At 42.6% G+C, this 20,878-nt stretch overlaps 1 protein-coding gene across 7 annotated transcripts in view; it reads right to left on the bottom strand.

The window, feature by feature from the left end:
- Positions 1-205: 205 nt before the first annotated feature.
- The window catches only part of CRTAC1 (cartilage acidic protein 1), a 43,296-nt gene continuing 22,623 nt past the window's right edge, over positions 206-20,878 (bottom strand). For 2 of the 7 annotated variants that reach the window (XM_088132045.1, XM_025169154.2), the window contains one exon: positions 15,367-15,714. In XM_088132045.1, coding sequence (XP_087988171.1) covers positions 15,451-15,714 — 264 coding nt within the window. In that variant the 3' untranslated portion in view covers positions 15,367-15,450. Of the gene's footprint in view, positions 14,727-15,316; positions 15,715-18,282; positions 19,066-20,878 lie in introns of those variants that run through there. The other 5 variants (XR_015794391.1, XM_088132047.1, XM_088132044.1 and 2 more) reach the window with 5 other exon arrangements.

Genomic DNA, 20,878 nt, shown 5'->3' with positions numbered 1-20,878 from the left:
TCTAAAGTTATATCATATTATTCTTCTTTCTATAATATGTCCTAATCATCAAAACCATAAATCACAAATTCATTTTTTTCATTTTTACACAAAAAGTCCATAAGAGGCTTCCAGTCACCAATATATGTAGATAATGTCTTTTCTGTAATCAAAGAAGTCATTTATCCATTTCAGCAAAATCTATCAACTTCACCAACCATTCCTCCATTGTGGGTAGTTGTCAGGCCCAGCCCAAGAACAAAGGTGAAACCGTCCAGTCGAGTAAAATTCCTTTATTTGCTTACACCTTATAGACAGAATCTTGCTAAACTAAATCTATACTATAGTAACTAGTGAATATACCCTGTGAGATTCTAGGGAGTGGCTATTCTGAACCTCTTTCGCTTCTCACACTCCCCCTGCAAACTGTATTGTCTCTTGTCTCCTTTCCCCTCCTGGAATACACCCCCTCCCTCCTGATAGCTTTGATCTCCCACATCACTCTCCTCCTTGTAGATACATTCCATTACAGTAGTGTCAAAACTTTCCATCTCTGTGCATATAGTAATCTTGATGCAGTAATCATATATTGAAATAATCTTCCATGGCTTTTTTCTAACTGTTTATCCATTATACCTAAAAGGAAAAGTTCTGGCTTCAACTGAACATTAATCTTTAAAATCCTCTGTATCAAAGTATGTATTTGAATCCAACATTTTTTAGCTGTTTTACATCTCCACCAAGCATGATAAAACATCCCTTCATGTTGTTCACATTTCCAACATACATTTGAAGTGCTTTCATACATTCTAGCTAATTTCTCTGGTGTCATATACCAATGATACATCCTTTATAAAAATTGTCTTTGAGATCATAATACAATGTAAACTTCAACTCTTTTAACCACATATTTTCCCATTGATCCATCTGTACATTATAACCAAAATTGTTAGCCCACTTTATCATACATTCTTTAACCTGTTCTTCCTCTTTATTTCCATTTCTTTGATTGTTAACATAGAAAGCTGGCATTGTAAAAGTTAAATTTGCTATGAGACATTTTTCCTTCCTGGAGACCTCTGAATTCCTTTTTCCTTTTTATTTCCATGCAGCCACCCACTCCCACTAGCCTGACTGAACTCTTGGCTAACATGGAATTGCATCAGCCAAAGGGGAGACTGGCCCACTTGAAACTGATGCAGAGAGGGGGTGTTCCCTCAGGCTTGGCGTAGCAGTCTCTTCATTACTGTTCCATCCTTTGCCATAGTTCCCTTCATCAGCAACTTTGTTTAGAGGGCCACCACATTCTGGGGCCCAATGCAGCTGAACATGATGCGATCCCCCTTAAACTAGACCTGCACAACTGGAAAAAAAAGATGTTGCTGGGGCCTATTTTTAAAGGCATTTAAATTCTGCATCATGGCAACAATCATCCAGAGTGAAGACCTAATTAACTGTACTGATTACATGTTGCATAGCAACTAGGTGGAGCCAAGGAAGCATCATTTGACCTGGGCTTTTCTTGGTTCATAAATGGTACATATAGAGTGCACTTTTGCTTTGGATCTGTTTTGCTACACCTCCAGAGGACTGTTAAAACTGACTTCTTGCTTTGAATCTATGGCTCCTATTTGCTTTTGAATCAAGCGATTAGCCAAGTTCTTAAACTCACTGAATTCAGCTTGCATGCTTATTCAGGCAGTCTACTAATAACTCCCTTCTGCAATCATCCTGAGAAAGTTTCAAACTTTTCAATGAAAGTCTGGAATCTGGGCCCAGCACATCAGGCAGATAGGAGTTGTCCCTGTGAGTATAAGATCTGTTGCTCCAGATTTTGAACAGAAAGTCTCTGAAGAACCTCTAGGCCAATGTTTCTCAATCTTAGCAACTTGAAGATGCATGGATTTCAAAATTAGCTAGTGTTGAAAATAATACCAACACCTTGTAAGTTCCTGAGCTGGGCTTCCTGGCATTATGTTGCCTTATGACAACATTTTGGACTTACACTTGACATGTATTCTAATCTCCTTTGGTATGGGGGACCCTTGTTGTGGTTTGCAGTTTTGCTCTGTTCCCTGGCTGCTGCTGATTGAATAAGAGAAAGCTATAACCTAGCAGGCCTCATGAGCCCTTCAGATGAGATAGGGTGGAAGCAGGGAATTATGGGAGTAGTATGTAGGGAAAAGAAGCACATCTAGCATTGCCATGTAATTTTTATGCAATTGACTATGATATAATCAAAACCTTTCTGGAGATATATTACATCCTTCAACACTTCACGCTGATGGGATGAAATATGACAGATGAGATGGGTACCTCGGGAAAACATAAGATAACAAATGACCCTGTCATTTTGTAAACACAGTACAGGATTTAATGCTCCCAACTACTCTAAGATGCTAAATTAAAGCTATAAGATCATGTGACATCACTGAAAAGATATTAGCATTATAAGCCTGCATTGATCTGATCTGAGTTGAGTTGAGAATCAGATCACTTATCCCAGTTAGATAGTCTCAGCTTTGTATATTTGCACTGATTTTATGTGATGACTGACACCAGATTAAATCCAAATATTTTGCCTTAATTATGTGTAATAACCACCAAAATTTTGACATCATGACAGTTTCTGCAACCTGATGCCATACATGAAAGACCTAACAATGGTGTCTTAATTTAATATGGTATCCCCATTAAGTTGCAGAAAGTATATAATTTTCATTAATTCACATGCAAGCTTCAATGACTAATATCTGTCAAGTGTAGGAAAATTACAGTGGTTGCCTGAGAAGAAAATAATGGCAGAGATTATTGCGATAAATATATTGTAATGTGATATGCTTGTCCTGTCTGACAAAAAGACAGCTATGCTTTTAATAATGTGTTTGATTTTTATCTCTCTTTTTTGTGTGAGGTGAAGCTCTTCTGCCTTCAAAAACTGCATGACAGGGTACGTTGCAATACCATGCTAATGCCATTTACTGCATATGATTAAGAAGCAACCTATTATTTAAGCAAAGTCAGTTAATGTAGTAATGAATATATATTTTCAGGAAAATATAGCTATAGATACTTTTGCATTTATATTTTGTATGTGTATGTAGTTTAAGTATTTTTCATATTTTTAAAAAATAATCCTGATGTTAACAATTAAAGCAAGAACTCATTTCTCATCTCCCCCAAAAGCATGGGCTAATTTTAATTAATCAGATAAAAGCAAGATGGACAATTACTAGACTTTAAAACATGTCTATAAAATAAGGAGTGATGGGGCATTTGCAACTGCAAGGTCATTTTCAAAGCCAGTGATAGTGTTTCAAAAACATGTTGAGTGTTTTATAGTTGAGGCCCTGTGCTAATGGAAGTTAGTGCAGAGGGATATTCCCCCTTGCTTCTGTTTTACCACAGGTGTATGTATAGTTTCCTTCCTTCCTTGGCCATCCAATTCCATTTGGTATGGCAATGCTGGCCATGAGCAATCAGTAAGAGTAGGTTTCCTGACCAGTCTTTTCAATAGCTTCCCTCCTTTGTTTTTAGTACTGATGTAGTTATAAATGGGGGAGATTATACATGGTCTTCTAATTAGCAACTAGTGATCAAACGAACATGGAAAAGCATGGCTGGATGAGATGAAGTCTGCTGAGCAAAATGTCAGGAAGCTTGCAGAGATCAGAGACCAACGATTAATCAAGGCAGGCTATCAGGCAATGCAAAGGTGGGGTCAGCATCACAGCAGAATCCCTGTCTCTGCTGGAGCATGGACCACTGTGTGAGACAGGCCAGAAGCAAGCATCCTGAAGCCTTCTGCTGGCATTACTTTGAATTTCTCCTAAAATACAAACTAACGACATCAGAGTGCCAGGTTGCTTTTTCCTCCCAAATGCCTAACATTCCTTTGCCCAACAGAAACTCCTTGGAGGTTTTCTTTTCACTTCAATAAGAAACAGGCAGTGAGTGGGGGCCTTGGTAATGATAAGCACCAGAAGCTAGGCTGAGAAATTTAAAGGTGGATAATTAAATCTTAGAGGTAATTAAATCTTCTTAGTGTGAGTATGATCTGGGAGGCTCCATGTTCCAATCTCTCCTTGATAATAACCTCAGTCATTGCCCTTAGACAAACCACCATCCATTCAGAGCAACACTGCTAGGCTCCTGCCCATGCTGGATGGAGCTCTGGGCATATTCATTTTAGGGAACAGGAAAATATACGCTGCAGATGCTCGTGCATGATTACACAGAGAGGATTACTGAGATAATCTTTGTGAGGGTTATATCAAAGAGTGCTATGCTAATGTTTTAATAATATTCCACTGCAGGTAGTATTTAGAATTAAGAAGTACATTTTTCTTGTCTGGCCATCATATTTCTTGTTCCTATAGATAGAACTACTTGCAAGGGAATATTTTCCTTCCTTTAGCTTATTCTTCAATAAATCCAAAAGATCCAGTTGTTAGCTCATTGACTTTTACCTTGCCCTACTACATAACCAAATGTACTTAAATGGGCAAGTACATTGTGTTAGAAAGTGGGGCTTAAATCAGATATAAAAATATATTCCTTACCAATTATCAATTTCAATAGATTGTGTGTGCTACTAAAAATCATGTCCTGTTTGATTATAACATAAACATTAACATGACAGAATTTTAAGTTGGTTTGGAGCGAAACAACAAACCAACCAACCATCAACTTTTGTAATTCAGAATAAAATCACAGCAGCAATCAAAATAAAAACATGATGGGTTTCCAGAGTAAAAATCACTCTTTCTGCTTGAATATCATGTTCATGAAAGTGATGTTGTGATAAATTAAATGTCACAATGTCGGCAATGGGGACGAGGATGGGATTTTGCCCAGCTCTTCTATAGATCTGGATCTTCTACATCAATTCTTCCTGCTAACATAATTGATCTTGTATTTCCTGCATAACGTTTTATATTGCAACAGCATCTCATGCCATATGGCATGTGTAGACTGAGAAATTATAAACTGAAAAGTGATAAGTTGATATCATCTTGCTTGGTCTTCATGCTTAGAAAAATAACTCTTTGGGTTAGCAGAACTCTCTTCATTTTTGTTGCATTGCCAGGAAAAAATAGAAGAAGCAGGCAATACCTGGGGATATAAACAACCACATTCCCAATAAAGGTCATGGAGTGAGTAAGCAAGCATTTATTTTGGATTCAAGTAAAAAGAGAATACCTCAGTTCTTCAGACTGTAAGTCTGATGGAAGAAGAATGACTACCTTGAATTGGGAGATAAAAACGATCACCTGCTCTCTCTCTGTCTCTCTCTCTCTCTCTGTTGTCACCGCCCATCTCGTTGAAAGGACTCTGGGCAGTTTACAAAACAGTTAAAAATAATTAAAAGTACAGTATACAATAATCTTAAATAAATAGAAAATAAGATCCAAGGATAGATGTTAAAATTGGCAGTCAAGGTGCCAGCCACCCCAGGATTGGGTAAGATTGTTGTCACCCCACGCAAGCTGGCAGAGCCAAGTCTTCAATTCTTTCTGGAAAGCCGGAAGGGTGCGGGCCTGCTGCATCTCCTGGGGGAGAATATTCCATAGGGCGGGGGCAATGGCAGAGAAGGCTCTCCTCCTGGGCCATGCCAGCTGACATTCTCTCACTGATGGAGTCTGCAACATGCCCTGTCTGCCTGACTGGGTGGGACAAGTTGATGTGATGGGGGTGAGACAGTCCCTCAGGTAACCTGGACCCATGCCATGTCGGGCTTTAAAGGTGATAACCAACACTTTGAATTGAACCCGGAAGGAGACTGGGACCCATTGCAGCTCACGCAGTAAAGGTGTTATATGTGCCATTCTTGGGGCACCCAAGATTGTCCGTGCGGCTGCATTTTGAACCAGCTGTAGCTTCCGGATATTCTTCAAGGGTAGCCCCATGTAGAGCACATTGCAATAGTCTAACCAAGAGATGACCAGGCCGTGAGTGACTGATCAGAGGGCCTCCTGATCCAGGAAAGGGCGTAACTGGCAGACCACACGAAGGTGGGCAAAGGCCCTCCTGGCCACGACTACCACCTGCTCCTTGTGCAGGAGTCATGAGTCCAGGAGGACCCTCAGATTACACACCAGGTCCGTCCGGGGCACTGCAACCCCGTCCAAAACCAAGGATGGTAAATCCTTGGATACAGAGGGGCTTCCATCCACAGCCACTCTGCCTTATCAGAGTTCAGCTGAAGCCTCTTGCACCCCATCCAGACCCCCACAGCCTCCAGGCACCACAAAAGTGTGGTCACAGCATCATTCACCTTACCCGGGATGGAGATGTATAACTGGGTATCATCTGCATATTGATGATACCTCGTCCCATGGTGGCGGATGATCTCACCCAGTGGTTTCATGTAGATGTTAAAAAGGAGCAGAGAGAGTACCGAACCCTGGGGCACCCCACAGAGTAGGGGCTGTGGGCTGGATCTCTCACTCCCAATCAACACCAATTGGGATCGACCTTGGAGGAAGGAAGAGAACCAGCAGAAAACTGCGTCGCCCACTCCCAACTCCCTAAGTCAACCGAAAAGGATACCATGGCTGATGGTATCAAAAGCTGCTGAGAGGTCAAGAAGAGCAAGGATGGATGCACTACTCCCATCCTGCTCCCACCAGAGATCATCCATGAATGCGACCAATGCTGTTTCCATCCCATATCCAGGCCTGAAACCTGACTGAAAAGGGTCCAGATAATCCGTTTCCTCCAGGATCCTCTGGAGCTGCAATACCACCACATTCTCAACCACCTTCCCTAAAAAGGGGAGGTGGGAGACAGGACAAAAATTGTCTGATATGGTGGGATCCAGTGATGGCTTCTTGAGGAGGGGATGCATCAGTGCCTCTTTAAAGGCAGCTGGAAACACCCCCTCCCTCAAGGATGAATTCACCATTGCCTGGACCCACCCACATGTCACCTCCCAGGAAGTTTTGACTAGCCAGGAAGGGCATGGATCCAGTTGACAGGTGGTGGCACTGACCATCTGGAGGAGCCCATCCATCTCTTCGGGTTCAACAGAATCAAACTGTTCCCAGATAACAGGGTAAGAGCGTACTTTGGGCATCTCTATAGATCATGATGCACACTTGGCATCCAACTGGAACTGGATCCAAGTGATTTTATCCTCCAGATGCCTAGAAAACTCCTCTGTAAATGGGCCACTGGGCCTCCCCTTCCGAAAAGGGATCGAGTGATCTTAAACAGGGCTGCTGGGCGGCATTCTATGGATGCAATAAGAGCAGAGAAATTTTGATGTTTCGCCACTCTTACCGCCACGAGGTAGGCCTTAATAGTAGCTCTAGCTTGTGTTCGGTCGGGTTCGGTTCTTGTTTTCCTCCAGCAGCACTCTAGACATCTCTTAACCCTTTTCAAAATGCTCAACTCCTACGTAAACCATGGGGAGTGTTGGGTTTTATGGGTCAAGAGAGGTTGCAAAGGCATGATTTTGTCCAAGGCCTCAGCCGCTTTCCTATTCCAGGTAGTGGCCAAGGCCTCCACTGGACTGTGCAGCAGACTCTCGGGTACAACCCCCAGCTCCTTTTGGAATCCATTTGGGTCCATTAGTTGCCAGGGGCAGACCAATTGAATGGGTCCTGCCTCCCTGCAGAGGGGGGTAGCATAGGAGAATCTCAAGGCCACCAGGAACTGGGGACAGTTTATCTGCCATATGAAGGGGTTACATGGGCCAATGCATGCTATACATTTTGGGCAGAGTACAAGGCAGTGTTCACTGAGGAACCTTATTGCCACCGATCAATTCTGCAGATGGTGGTGTCTATCTGTTTCCAAGGAGAAACCTTGCAGGCAATGGTAATGAAAAGTATCAGTGCATTGTAGCAGGAACACATCAGCTGATCTCTCACCCCCACATTGGAACAACAAAAACAACAGTGGGACATGTCACCTACTGTAAGCAGTAAGATTTGAGTGGCATTGTACCTTGGCAAAGAAAATAATCTCCCTGGTCTTTCCTTCTCACAAATTAAAAGTTATGTCTAATTAGCGCTGTTTCAAGAGTTTTGTTGTCTGAGGTGAAGCACAAGATGGTGCTCCCTCTGATTCATATGCCAACTGGACTTATAATTGAATTTCTCTTTCACATTGGTGATGAGGTTGTATCTTCCACTGCACAAACTCCAGAGAGGGGTATAGGGCAGGCTCTGCATGAAACATCATCTTTTCCATTGCCTGAGGCAACTTCCTCAGTCAAATGGTAGGGCAGTCCAGGAGCCTCATAATGATCCTCTACACCTCCTTCTCTCAAACAAAATGGTATCTTAATCCATTTCCATCAGTCTGTAAAGAGCAGTTTCCAAACCACTCCTTTATATACATTTGTGCCAAGAGACATCTCAGAATGATTTAAGGGAGGCGATTCTGGGCCACAACTCTATTTTTTGCAATGTTTGAAGCACTAAATGCTGCTGCCTTGCTAAGCCAGTGCTGGTTACAAACCTGATGGGCATCATTACCATCAGCCTGGGTGATAGTAACGGAGTGTGCATCCTATGTCTTGACACAGATGTGCCCATGGTTATTCATCTCATTCACTAACCCCTGGGCACGGAAGGGGATGAAGAGGAAATAAAATACTGTATTTATTTACAGTATTTATAAAAATGTGCTGAAAAGACCTATTATCTCTTGCTGAAACATGCCAGTAAAAGCTTGGCCAGGGCTCTAACTATATGCAAATGGAACACTCCTAGCAGCAAGCAGGCTGAGTGTACGCCCCAATTCTTTGAGCGAAGAAAAACAGAATCCCAATCCCTCCCTCAGCCTGGTGTGGGCTTACAGTATTGTCTACGTAGCAGTTCAAGATGGCTAATTGCAGCAGCCATAGCTTTGTAATGAACTATTTTTCTCTGGTCCCCTTTTTAAAATCTAGACTTGTGAAGTGATGGGGAATTTGTGATCTCCTGCATTTTATCACCTCTGTTAGCCAGGCTGGTATGAAATAAAACTCAACATATCTGGAAGGACATGTCTGTCACTCTTTCCGAAGGCTTTTTTCTAGTTCTTCAGCCTGAAGCTTCAAACCCATTTTTATTCTGATTTTGCTTCTGTCCTCTAGAGGGCACTAGCTTCATAATTGATTGTTGTTACAAGCTCACTAATGATATTATGCATTGGGGGGAGGAAAACCAGCAATTATGTCTAAGCTTCTAGACTTAATTAGCCATGTAACCTGTCTATTTTTTTGTTTCATAGAAGCTGGATGAAATCGCAAGCCAGGTATCCTACACAGCTGAGCAATATGATGTGGCAAACAAGGAATTCGGCCATTAGCTGAAGCAGCATCTCAGAGCCACAGCTAAACCAGGATAGGATGAAACCAAAGATCTATCCCCAACAGCATTTATGACTCATTTGACACATATGAGCACATCCCAGTTTCACCAGGTAGTCCTTAAACTCTTTACATATACAATTCTTTCCCTTCAGTAGTACTGTTTGTGAATGTCCATAATTATGCATGTGTATTTTCTTCCATTTTAGCTAGTGTAATTTGATGAATTTCCAATACCTTGTCATAAAATATCACTACTTACAGCTATTTTCAGTTCATGAAGTACAAGAGCACAGTCCTCCCAGAGTGCACTAAAGTTTGGCAGAAGCACAGTGTCATAGAAACCCAATGGATCATTTCATGGCCAATCGTTTCAACCTCAAGTGAAACCTATGCTTTCTCCACTTAAGCTTTTGCACTCCAGAGCCCTATGTCTTTGATTATTTCATTGTGGCTTTGAATAGCTTTGCTAACTTGTCCCTCTGATTTCGCCTGAAAAGCAGCATTTTGTGCTTGGGCTTTCATTAGCCAGGTTGAAACAGCAACTTAACCCTTTGCATGCTACTTAACCCAGTACCTCTTAAAAACATAGGGGAGGGGTTTACAGGTTTGCCCTAATAGAGACCCTTTCTCCCCAAAATGAGAGAATGGTAGGTTAGCACTAAGATGCCAAGATGGATAGTTATGAGCTTAGAATGAGTCCCTTCTCCATTTAGTAAGGGGAGAGATTGGCTGTTAGATGGCCATCTGGCTCTAAATTAGAGATGGACAACCTGGAATTTTTGTGACTGTCAGGCCCTTGCAGCCTCTAATATTCCTAAAGTCAGCAACAAACTTCCTTATAATGGCAACAATTTTTCTAAATTTACTTGGCCAAATAAAATGTAAATACTAGCCTCTGACAGATGTAAAGCACCCATTTTATTTAACCTCCTATCCCAGCAGATCAAAATGAAGAGAAAAGGTTGAAAAGTCTATCTCAATAGGCTCCAATTATGTTATCATGTCACTGTCAACACTCTGTGGCCCTTGACTCAGCTGCCAAAAATGCCCTGAATGAATTGGATACCCACCCTTCTTCTCAGCTAACTTTCCAGCTTAACATACAACATCCTATCTTTAAATCATTGCTGACAGATTCTGTCCAGGCTGCCTTTTTTTTACATGCTCAAAATATATTTGGGATTCTCTAAGCTACTACAATTTGCACTGTGCTGAAGATGGAAGTGTTCCCTTGTAATCATACGTAGGGTTCTTGAAAGCTCTCTTTCTTTGTTTTAGGCGTCTTCTGTTAGTTATTAGAGTCAGCTGTGTGATAAGACAGATTCATCTTTTATGCACTAACAAATCTTTTTAATCACATAGCAGGAACTAAGTCATTCAGCTGTAAGTGGCAGAATAGCTGTAAAAGCACCTTCAAATCACAGCTTCCTGTACTTTTGCCTTGGAACCTAAGAAACTGCTAGCAACTGGATACCTTAAAACTGCAAGTGGCTGTTTTATTATTGTTCATACAAGTTCATCCCACATCACCTAGAAACATAGAACGCTGCCTAATATTAGAGTTGACCATGGGTTCCTTCAATTCAGCACTTTTGCTGTTCTGTCATTCAGTCGCTTCTGACTCTTCAGGATTCAATGGACTGACCTCATTTTGTCCTAATTGTCTACCCAGAATGGCAGTGGCTCCTCAGACCTCAGGTGGGGTTTTTCTAGCCATGCAGACTTCATTGTACATGTTCAATCATGGCAATCATGTGAATGGTTAGGAGTAAGAAATTAGAGTGAAATGGTACATCCAGTCTTCCACAACCTAGCACACTCCAACTGTGTAGACCAAACTCCCAGAATTCTCAGCAATTCTGGAAAGACTGGTATAGTTTGTAGCAGCAATATATGCTTCTTCAACATTGTTTCACGATCCTTTAAGAAGCAGCCTTTATATTTTGTGCAACAAAAACATATACAGAGAGAAAGCGCCTCTAGTTCTTAGGATATAGCTTGCACTGCAGGGTGAGGCTAACTGGATTTTCCAACAAAATGATGTGAGGTCTGTAAACAATGCCTGACCTATTCAAGACTGCAAGCAAAGATGGGTAAACAGAAGATACCAAATTTTCTAGAGTTGCACCAAGGGTATTCAAATATTTTGATCTGATTCTACATTGCTATGAAGAGAAAATTCTAAGAAGAATAAAAAAGCAAATTAATCTGTGCTGCCCACTAGTCTATTTAGTCTACAGGAAAGATGAAGATCTATCTATATTAATCCAAGAAATGAAAATATAAATTTTTAAAAAAACTGTAGGTAAGAGAGTAACAGTAGTCAAACGTGACCCTTTCCAGATGTATTGAAAGCTGGTAAAAAGAGAACACCAAATAAATGTATATAAAATATTCAATAATGCTTTTGTTTCAAAATGGCACCAACTTTGCTCAGAAAAGAATGGCATCTTCCTTGAAATTTTGAGCTCTTCCTCTTCTTTAAATATCAAGAGAAAAAACCCACCATTTTATTTTTTAATTTCTTTCTTTCCTTTTTTTTAAGGATAGACAAACTTGTTCCTGTTAGGTTCAGAAGCAAAAAACAAAAACAGAAAAAACAAAACAAAAACAAAAACAAAAACCAGAAACCAGAAACCAGAAACCTCTCAAATATTCCCAGTCCACCATTAAAAAATTATCTCAGCTGCAGCTGAAGTCTGTTATCACTGGCACTTTACCGTAAGAAGATCTGATCCCAACACCATAGGATCTCCTTTCTCCACGGCAGGCAGAAGAAAGAGGTCTTTTTACCAGCCCTCCAGGCCGCTGCCCACCCTGCTGCTGTGGCTGCATGTCACAGGGAAGGTTGGTTCAGGCCTCCCTACTGACATATGAAGAGCGCTGGAAAACGTGCTCATAAGCGGCAGTCAGGCATCCAAGAACAGATACACTTCTGCCACTGTTAAAATGTAAAAAAGGAAGAAGAGGGAAAGATCCTGGAGGATATAGATGCTTGTAAGAGAGATTGGGGTGGGGGGAGAATCCATCTTCTTTCTGGCTTCTCATTTACTCTAAGCTGGAGAAAAACTGGCAGGTACGATGTTTGCTTCATATTGTAATAAGAGCCCAACTGGATTTGTGTTTCAACTTGAAGTTAGGTAATGTCTAGATCACTGTTAATTTTACTTAATTAAATAATAATGATTTTGCCCTTTGAGAAAAGGTGTCAGTCTTTTCTTTCAATAGGGACTAACAGATCATTTTAGAGTTTGGGGAGGAATTCCCAGCCATCAGCTCACATTGGCTGACACCTATAGAAATGTTTACCTCCCCCCTCTTTTTTCCTCTGATGTATGGCATGCGCCTTCTGGCCTTTCTTCACCTCACTCTTTACATAGCAATCATGTTTTAAGTGGATCTAAATCAGGAGCAAAATAACCCATGAATGGAATACACAGTTGTAAACACAAAGCAGAATCCATTGTCTATTGCAATTCCCTGGCACGTGTGCATTGTGTTTACAACACAGGTCCCCTACAAAGTATTTACTATGTAACAGATAGAAGGCATGCTTGCAATATCTCCTCCTTTGCCTTACAATGTTTGGTAAAAAGAGTCTTGCTCGCATTTAGTTTGTGCTTGCAACAATATAACAAACTTCTAAATCACGGATAGGAAAACTTTTGGAGATGGAGGAATGATTTGGTCCCCACAGAATATTTCATAAATTGCACAAGTAGACAAAGTTGGTAAGTGGAGTCACAATACAGGCAGACACATCACACCCATGTATACCCACTCCTGCTGTTTCATTCCCATTGCATTCACACAACATCAATGCATTCATACTCCCCAACCCCCACTTCATTCACCAGAGAGGCTTAGCCTTTCTCCCAACATGAACCTGCTGTAGATAGCTGTTCTCTGCTGCCGTTGGAAGATGGAAAAGAACAATCTGGAACAAGCTTGCTGAGAGGCAGGACTTTAATTCCTCCAAGCCCCCCCCCCCCAATTCTTGCCATTCAGCTAATGATTATTCACGTACGTGGCAGAGCAAAGTGGGTGGAACTCTCTTGGCTGCAGAAAAAGTATTAAAGGCTGCATCTGGTCCATAAGTTGCCTGTATCTGTTTGTTTGCTTGTTTATTAGATTTACATCCTGCCTTTCCTCCAGAAGCTCAAAGCAGCATGCACAGCATCCCTCCTCCGACTCCATCCCCTGCTCCCAACCTCCTGAAGTAGGCTGGGCTGAGAAACTAGAGTCACCCAGCGAACCTTCACGGCTGAGGATGGATGGCCCTGGTCTCTCTGGTCCTAGTCCAACACCTTAACCACTACACTGACACTGGATTTGTCAGATCTGCTTGCATATGGTTTCTACCTTGGGAACCTTCCAGACGCATGGACTTCAATTCCCATAATTTCTAAGCCGGATTTACCCTTGCTGAGAATCCTCAGGTTGGGGAAGGCTGTGGTAAAGAAGCTAAGAAAAGACAAATATAGTAGGAATATTGAAAGGCAAATGGGAAATGTGCTGCTGCAAAATGAAGCAACTTCTATCAGAGATACTACCAGGACAGGACTTCTGATCAAATGTGCAGGGCCCTGTAGAGCAGAATTCAGCAGGACTGGCTGCTCACATGTTTTAAAACGAAGTAAAACCCAGAATCTTATGCCTGGTCACCTGACTGCCCTTAGATATTCATAAGTCTGCCACAAAGAAAACAGGCACAAAGCTTAATACTATCTCATTATTTGGCCTATTTTCTTCTGAATATTAGCTATTGTCCCCAGTCTCACCCACATCCCAAGCATAGTTGCAAGCAGATGCTTGTCGACAGTGTAGAGTTTATTGGCGGTGGTGGGGGGCGTTATGGTAGTGTGATTCTCCAGCTGGAAGATTGTTTATTTAAACTGCAGACAAACCAGGATCCAGGTTTGTAATTGGGCTGGAGAGGAGGAGGAGGAGGAGCACAAGGAAGGATAGGAAACAATTATGTCATAGGCCAAACCAGCAGGCACAGAGTAACTGTATTGATTTTAACCAAGCAAGCTACTACCAGCAAGAGCTACCTTCTTGGTTATAGGCAAGCTCCTAAGAAGATGGCCACCATATAGAGGTGACAAGCATTGGTGGGGCCTCTGCCCTCTCTGTTTTCTCAGAAAACCTGCAAAGGGTGTGTTGCTAGTGCCAGTGTCATCAGCTGGGCTGTATAATGGATGCCCCCACCTCAGTTCATGTTTCCAGGGACCACCATGAGAAAAGAGGATGTGGAGGGAAGGAGGAGAGGGGAGGCTAGGTCATCCATAAAGGCTGCTTCTGTCCTTTATTGGCAAGGCTTAAAGTGCATAGGAGTAAAAGCAGAGTCCAAGGCAAAGTGAAAGGAGAGGGGCTGATGGCAAGGTTGAGCCCAGCCAGCTCCCTGAAGAAGGATATCCACCGAAAAAGGCCACTTGAGCTACACACAGAGAAAAAGAAGCAGAAAGGACAGAAGACTTGTTAGTGGCACTTGGCAAGGAGCAAGCCTTTAGGCTAAAGGAGACAGAGTACACAGCATGTCTGGCAGGAGAGAGAAGTCCAGAAACCCCAGCCACCATCCTCTAGCCATGGAACTGCCCGTGATCTATGGGAAACAACAGTAGAAGGAAAGCAAGCACCCTTGTCTCCACCTGCCATTCCCTTCTGGCAAATCACAATTGCTGAATAGCTGCTCAACAATGATTAGTAGTTTCCAGACCTGTGTCTGATATCAAATGTCTGATATCAATTTCCTCTGACCTGGAAAAATTATCTATCATTCTCCTCTGCCTAGCAAGGGTACAGAACAGGAAGTAATTCTACACTACCCTCTACAATAATTTGTGATTAGTTAAGGTGAACTTAGGGACCTCATTAGCTAATTTGCTTCTCACTCCAAACATTCCTTCATCTATGTACATAACAAAGACTTCCAGAGTTTCACTGCCTGACAGTTCCCTATCAATTTCATTAGCTGACATCGGGATGTAGCTCCAGCCGGTATTCCCTTCTGCCCGTGCTATCACTCACCAACACAAGCAGTGCCGTCCTCATTGGGTTCAAAGCCCCGGTCACAGCGCTTGTTGCTGCGGCAACGGTACCCACCATATGTGTTGATGCAGACGGGTCTGCCTCTTGGACACACAAAAGGAAATTCTGCACACTCATCCATGTCTGAGAAGAAGGGAAGCGAGAGAGAGAGAGAGAGAGAGAGAGCATGGAAAGTAATAAAAGACAGACTCAGTGCCAGCAGCCTCAGAAATCAGCCACATGGGTGCGTCTGGATACCAAAGAACTGTCGTTCTGCTCCATGGAACCCAGTTGCGGGAACCAAGAAATGACACCCCAGGAGCCTTTGCTGACCTTCTCTTGCCAGGTGACTCACCAACACAGCGCCCACTCTTGTGCTGAAAGAATCCTTGGCCACACTATGAGAGAAAAAGGGAAACGTATCATCAGCAGACCATTGGCTCTTAATCTCATTTCTGTCATACCTATTTTGAGGGTTTTATTCTGGAATTTGTGTGGTTACAGTTTCTGCCTCAGACCATGCACCATCTAACATTCAGCTCCCAATCTTGAGCTTTTTTTGTTATAGCATCACTTCTGAAAAGTATATACAGTGAAGCTTCTGTACAATTTATTTACAACCACAGAGAATGAAAATGAGCCAGACAAAATTGCCCTAAAACTGCAGAGCTGAAGGAGAACACACCCCATTACTGCTCCGGAGCCACTGGGAAATTGCATTCACAAATTTCTAGGAAGAAGATCACACCAAGCCTTTTCCGCTGGCTGGAGAAGGAGTAGCTGCAGTGAACTTCCTGCAAGAAAGAACACCACGCTCCCGCCGGTTTGGCCTGTGACGCTGCAACTACAGTTATCTTGGGCTGCCAAAGTGAGGAGAAGTTGTTGACCATTAGAAGAAGGAGCAGTGGCAGACGCAGGCTTTTGCTGCATTCATCAGAATAATAAAAGCAGCATCGCAGCATCATACAGCAAGCTCTGTCTGTTTAGGTTGTGTGTGTGACCACACAACACGTGTAGGAAAAAAGTGGGAGGCTTGCACTGCAGTACCGTGATGCTCCTTGCATTGCTCTGAGCCCCCTCGCCCTCCTGCCCCTCTTCAGCATTGCTGAGGAGCACTACTAAGTCAGCTGCAACTTCTCTATTCAAGAAAGACCACTAGCAAAGGGAGATCAGCTTGATCACAGCCGGATGTCAGTTCCTCTACCTTTCTCTTCCATTTCCCTTCTCTTGTGCATTATGTGTTTTACATTTATAAATCTGAAGGTGAGGCCTTTCATTTTCTTTACTGATGTGAGTTGCCTTGGGGGACAAACAAAAGGAGTAACATAATATAATGTAAAATAATGTAAAATAATGTAAAGTAAAAGTAATGTAAAGTAAAAGTAAAGTAAAGTAAAAAGTAAAGTAAAGTAAAAAATAAAATAAAATAAAATAAAACAAAACGTAACGTAACGTAACGTAACGTAACGTAACGTAACGTAACAACTAATTCTTTATGCACGTAATTTATTCTCTTTCTGAAAATGGAGACGATAGTTGCAGAATTATTTATCTCTTCAAATTCTCTGCCATCACACATTTGTTGTCCTTTTTTCAGCATATAATTTCTTGCTGGTTGTCTGGTCATCCCACCACCTATGGTAAGCCTACTAAGGAACTTAAATGTCCAAATCTCTCCTGTTTCTGCTAATAACGGAATCAATGGCTACAGTTACAATTAAATTACAGCCAAACCATCCGATTCAGAGCCCTGTTTGCAGAGCATATTTAGAGCCCTTGTGCATGCAGCCTTCTTTATTCACTGCATTGGAGAAGCTAATCTTCTTGTGCAATAAATGCAGAAGCCCAGGACTTCCTCTGTATCGGCAAAGTCTCCATATGAAAACCAGGGCACATAGTAGATTTCTGGATAAGGGTATGACAAAAGGCAGCAGCAAGAAAAAAATCCACACTGGGCAAGTATCAGTCATTGCAAATCTGAATCCCTTCACTATTTACTGATGAATGTAGTTGAGAACTCATAATTCAGCATTTGTAAATGGGAAGGTTCTCTTGTTGTTATTTTATTAGATTTATTATAGCCGCCTCACTCCAAAGGACTCTGCAGATTCATACCCAATCTTTTCATTACAGAGATGGCACATTCAAATTCGGTTTCCAAATTTCAGCAGTCCTTTCTTAGTAAACTCCATTATCTCATTGTAGGCAACATCCAATATACAATTTAAAACAATAAAAAACTACAAAGCATAACAGCCCAGACAAAAGAGCTGTAACAGTACAAAAACCATGACAGGGGCTCCACTAACATAATAACCCCAGGCCTGGGGGCAGAACCAGGTCTTGAGCCTTCTGGAACCCTAAGAGACCGGGTGCCATACAGATCTTGGGGGGGATGCTATTCCAGAGGGCAGGGGCAGCAACAGAGAAAGGACGGTTCCTTGGCTCCACAATGTGACACTGTTTAATTGAAGGGACCTGGAGTGCACCCACTCTGCCTGAACATACCAGGCAGGCAGAAATGATTGGAGACAGGCGATTCTGCAGACAACCAGGCCCTAGGTCATGAAGGGTTTTATAGATGATGACCAGCAGCTTAAATTGTACCTGGAAGCCAACTGGTAGCCAATACAGCTCATGTAGCAACAATGACATATGAGTGTAACAAGAAGTGCTTGCAGTGCTACATTTTACATATATACAGCTATAGCTTCCAGAGGGACTTCAAGGGCAGCCCATGCAGAATGCATTGCAATAGTCTAGTCACAAAGTGATTAGAGCGTGAGTGAGCATCTAAAAGACCTCCTGGTCAAGGAAAGGGCTCAACTGATGCACAAGATGAACCTGTGCAAAGGCCTCCTGGCCACAGCTGCCACTAGTAGCTGTGAATTCAGGAGGACCTCCAAGTTACACACCAGTTTTGAATGGGGAAGTGTAACCCCATCCAGCCCTATCTAAGACCAACAGTGAAAATGTCCCCATCCCAGGAGCCCAGACAGCCACAGCCACTCGGTCTTGTGAGGACTAAGCCAAAGTCTATTCCTCCCATCCAGACCCTTGAACAATTTATGCTTTTCTGGCTGCACATTTTATGAACAGTGCATCTGAGAGGAACAAAACTACTTGAAGATGGTCGGCTAATGCTACAGTTTCCTACCCAATCGTTTCATTATAGAGATGGCACATTCAAATTCTGTTTCCAAATTTCAACAGTCCTTTATTAGTAAACTCCATTATCCCATTGTAGGCAGCTGAACAATTAGAGCAGTGAAAAGATAAATGTACACTGAATTTTTCACGAGAAGTAACTGCAGCAGTGTAGCTGTAGCCACAGCTGAAAAGCTGAGAAGATGGTCGTGCAGCAGCTTATAAGCATCTTGGAGGAAGAGGATTATCTGGACCCCTTTCAGTCGGGATTCAGGCCTGGGTATGGGACTTAAATGGCATTGGTCACCTTTTTGGATGACCTCTGGTGGGAGTAAGATGGAGTAGTGCATCCATCCTTGCTCTTCTTGACCTCTCGGTGGCTTTTAATACCATCAACCATGGTATTTTTCTGGATCAGCTCCAGGGGCTGGGAGTGGATAGTACTGTATTGTGCTGATTCTCTTCCTCTGAGGCTAGCTCCAGTTGGTGTTGATTAGGTGGGAGAGGTCCCACCCTCAGCCGCTCCTTTGTGGGGTGCCACAGGGTTTGGTACTTTCTCTGCTCCTGTTCAACATCTACATGAAGCTTCTGGGTGAGGTTATCTAATGGCACAGAGTGAAGTACCATCAGCACACTGATGATATCCAACTTAACATCTCCACCCTGGGCCAAGTAAGTGATGCTATGGAGAACCTGTCTCAGTGACTGGAGGCTGTGGGAGTTTGGATGAGTAACAGTAGGCTTCAGCTTTACACAAGCAAGACTGAGTGGCTTTGGATGTTGGGGCCCCTTGGTCCTGGGGACTTTCTACCTCTTGTTCTGGATGGAGTTGCAGTAACCTAAACAGAACCTGTGCACAATTTGGGAGTCCTTCTGGGCTCATGGCTCCTGTTTGAGAAACAGGTGGCAGCCATGGCTAGGAGGGCCTTTATATAGCTACATGTTGTGCTCCAGTTGCACCCGTTTTTGGACTGGGAGACCCTGCCTTGGTCACCTCTCATATGGATTACTTCAATGCGCTCTACATGGGGCTGCCCTTGAAGAGTATTCGGATGCTTCAGCTACTGTAAAACGCGGCTGGGCAGGCAATTATGTGCACCCCTCACTCAGCGCATGTTACACCTCTGCTCTGCAGGCTGCATTGGTTGCTAGTTTGCTTCCAGTTTCAATTCAAGGTGTTGCTGATGACCTATAAGGCCCTTCATGGTATGGGTTATTTGAGAGACTGCTTCAATCACATCTACCTGTCCCATCAGGTCTGGCATGAGGAGTATGCTCTGGGTCCCATCAGCCAGAGAGTGTTGTCTGGCAGGGACCAGGAAGAGAGCCTTTTCTGTCATGGCTCCCACTCTGTGGAACATCATCACCCCAAAGATCAGATTGGCCCCAACCCTGCTGGCTTTTCACAAGACGTTAAAAATGTGAATTTGCCAATGGCATGAGTATCCAGGCGTGTGGTAGAGCCTGTGCAGTGGCTGTATTAACTGTTATGGGTGGATGTGACTACCTCAGCTATGAATTTTGCTATATGGTTTTATATTGTTTTTAAACTGCTGTATTGTTTTGGTGTTATTAATATTGTTTTTAATTGTTTGTGAGCCGCCCAGAGTCATATATTGAGAAAAATAAATAACTAGTAAAAAGTAGCATTGCACAACTTTCTAACACTGACAGTTTGGCCATTCCTTACCTCCTGCTAGTGCATTTTTAACACTGGAAGTCACTTTGCTGACAATAGCAAATTCTGTAGCAACATTACCATTATTATAGCCCCTTTAGCTATATTACACCCTTTAGCTTCTCTGTTCAATTTTAATGTTGCTGTCACAATTCAGAGAATCCTGATGATGCTCCCTAGTTGGATAATGAAACATCTGCAAGAAAACAACCACGCTCAGAGAGCACCAAGGACTCCGCAGTTCAGCCTTGAGCTACAGGTATTCTCTTCTATTGGACTAGAGAAACTGGCTCACTGAAACCACTCTGGAGAAGGAGGTTATGGAAAAGAGCAAGAGAGGCCAAAGAAGGGGCTGCAACAGAAATGTGTTAGATCAGCCTGGCAGTCCTTGTTGAAGCATCACATTTCCAGGTGCAACCTTCCTAGAATGATATTGTAGATGTATATATTTGAACATTCAAGCTTAGTGTATGAACAGATTTAACAATTGTAGGCAATAGCACCAATTGCAGCCTCTGCCTTTCTTTTACCCAAATATCTTCCTTTCTTACTAGGAGCAGCTTCTCTTCAGCCAGTTACATCTTCCCCTGAGATACCAGGCCTGTAAGAAGCTCATACAAACCAACACCCCACCCTTTCTGCCCCTATGTTCCTGGGTCTTTTTCTTTTCCCACTGGGAGTCAATATTCCACAAACCTGGATCTCTGGATATCTTATTTAACTATTTTTGGAAGATG

This window comes from Python bivittatus, unplaced genomic scaffold (assembly GCF_059951505.1).
Source record: "Python bivittatus isolate LINGU-HERP-01145 unplaced genomic scaffold, Pbiv_v1 ctg000980_np1212, whole genome shotgun sequence".
Lineage (NCBI taxonomy): Eukaryota > Metazoa > Chordata > Lepidosauria > Squamata > Pythonidae > Python > Python bivittatus.
This window is presented reverse-complemented; position numbering and strand designations above follow the sequence as displayed.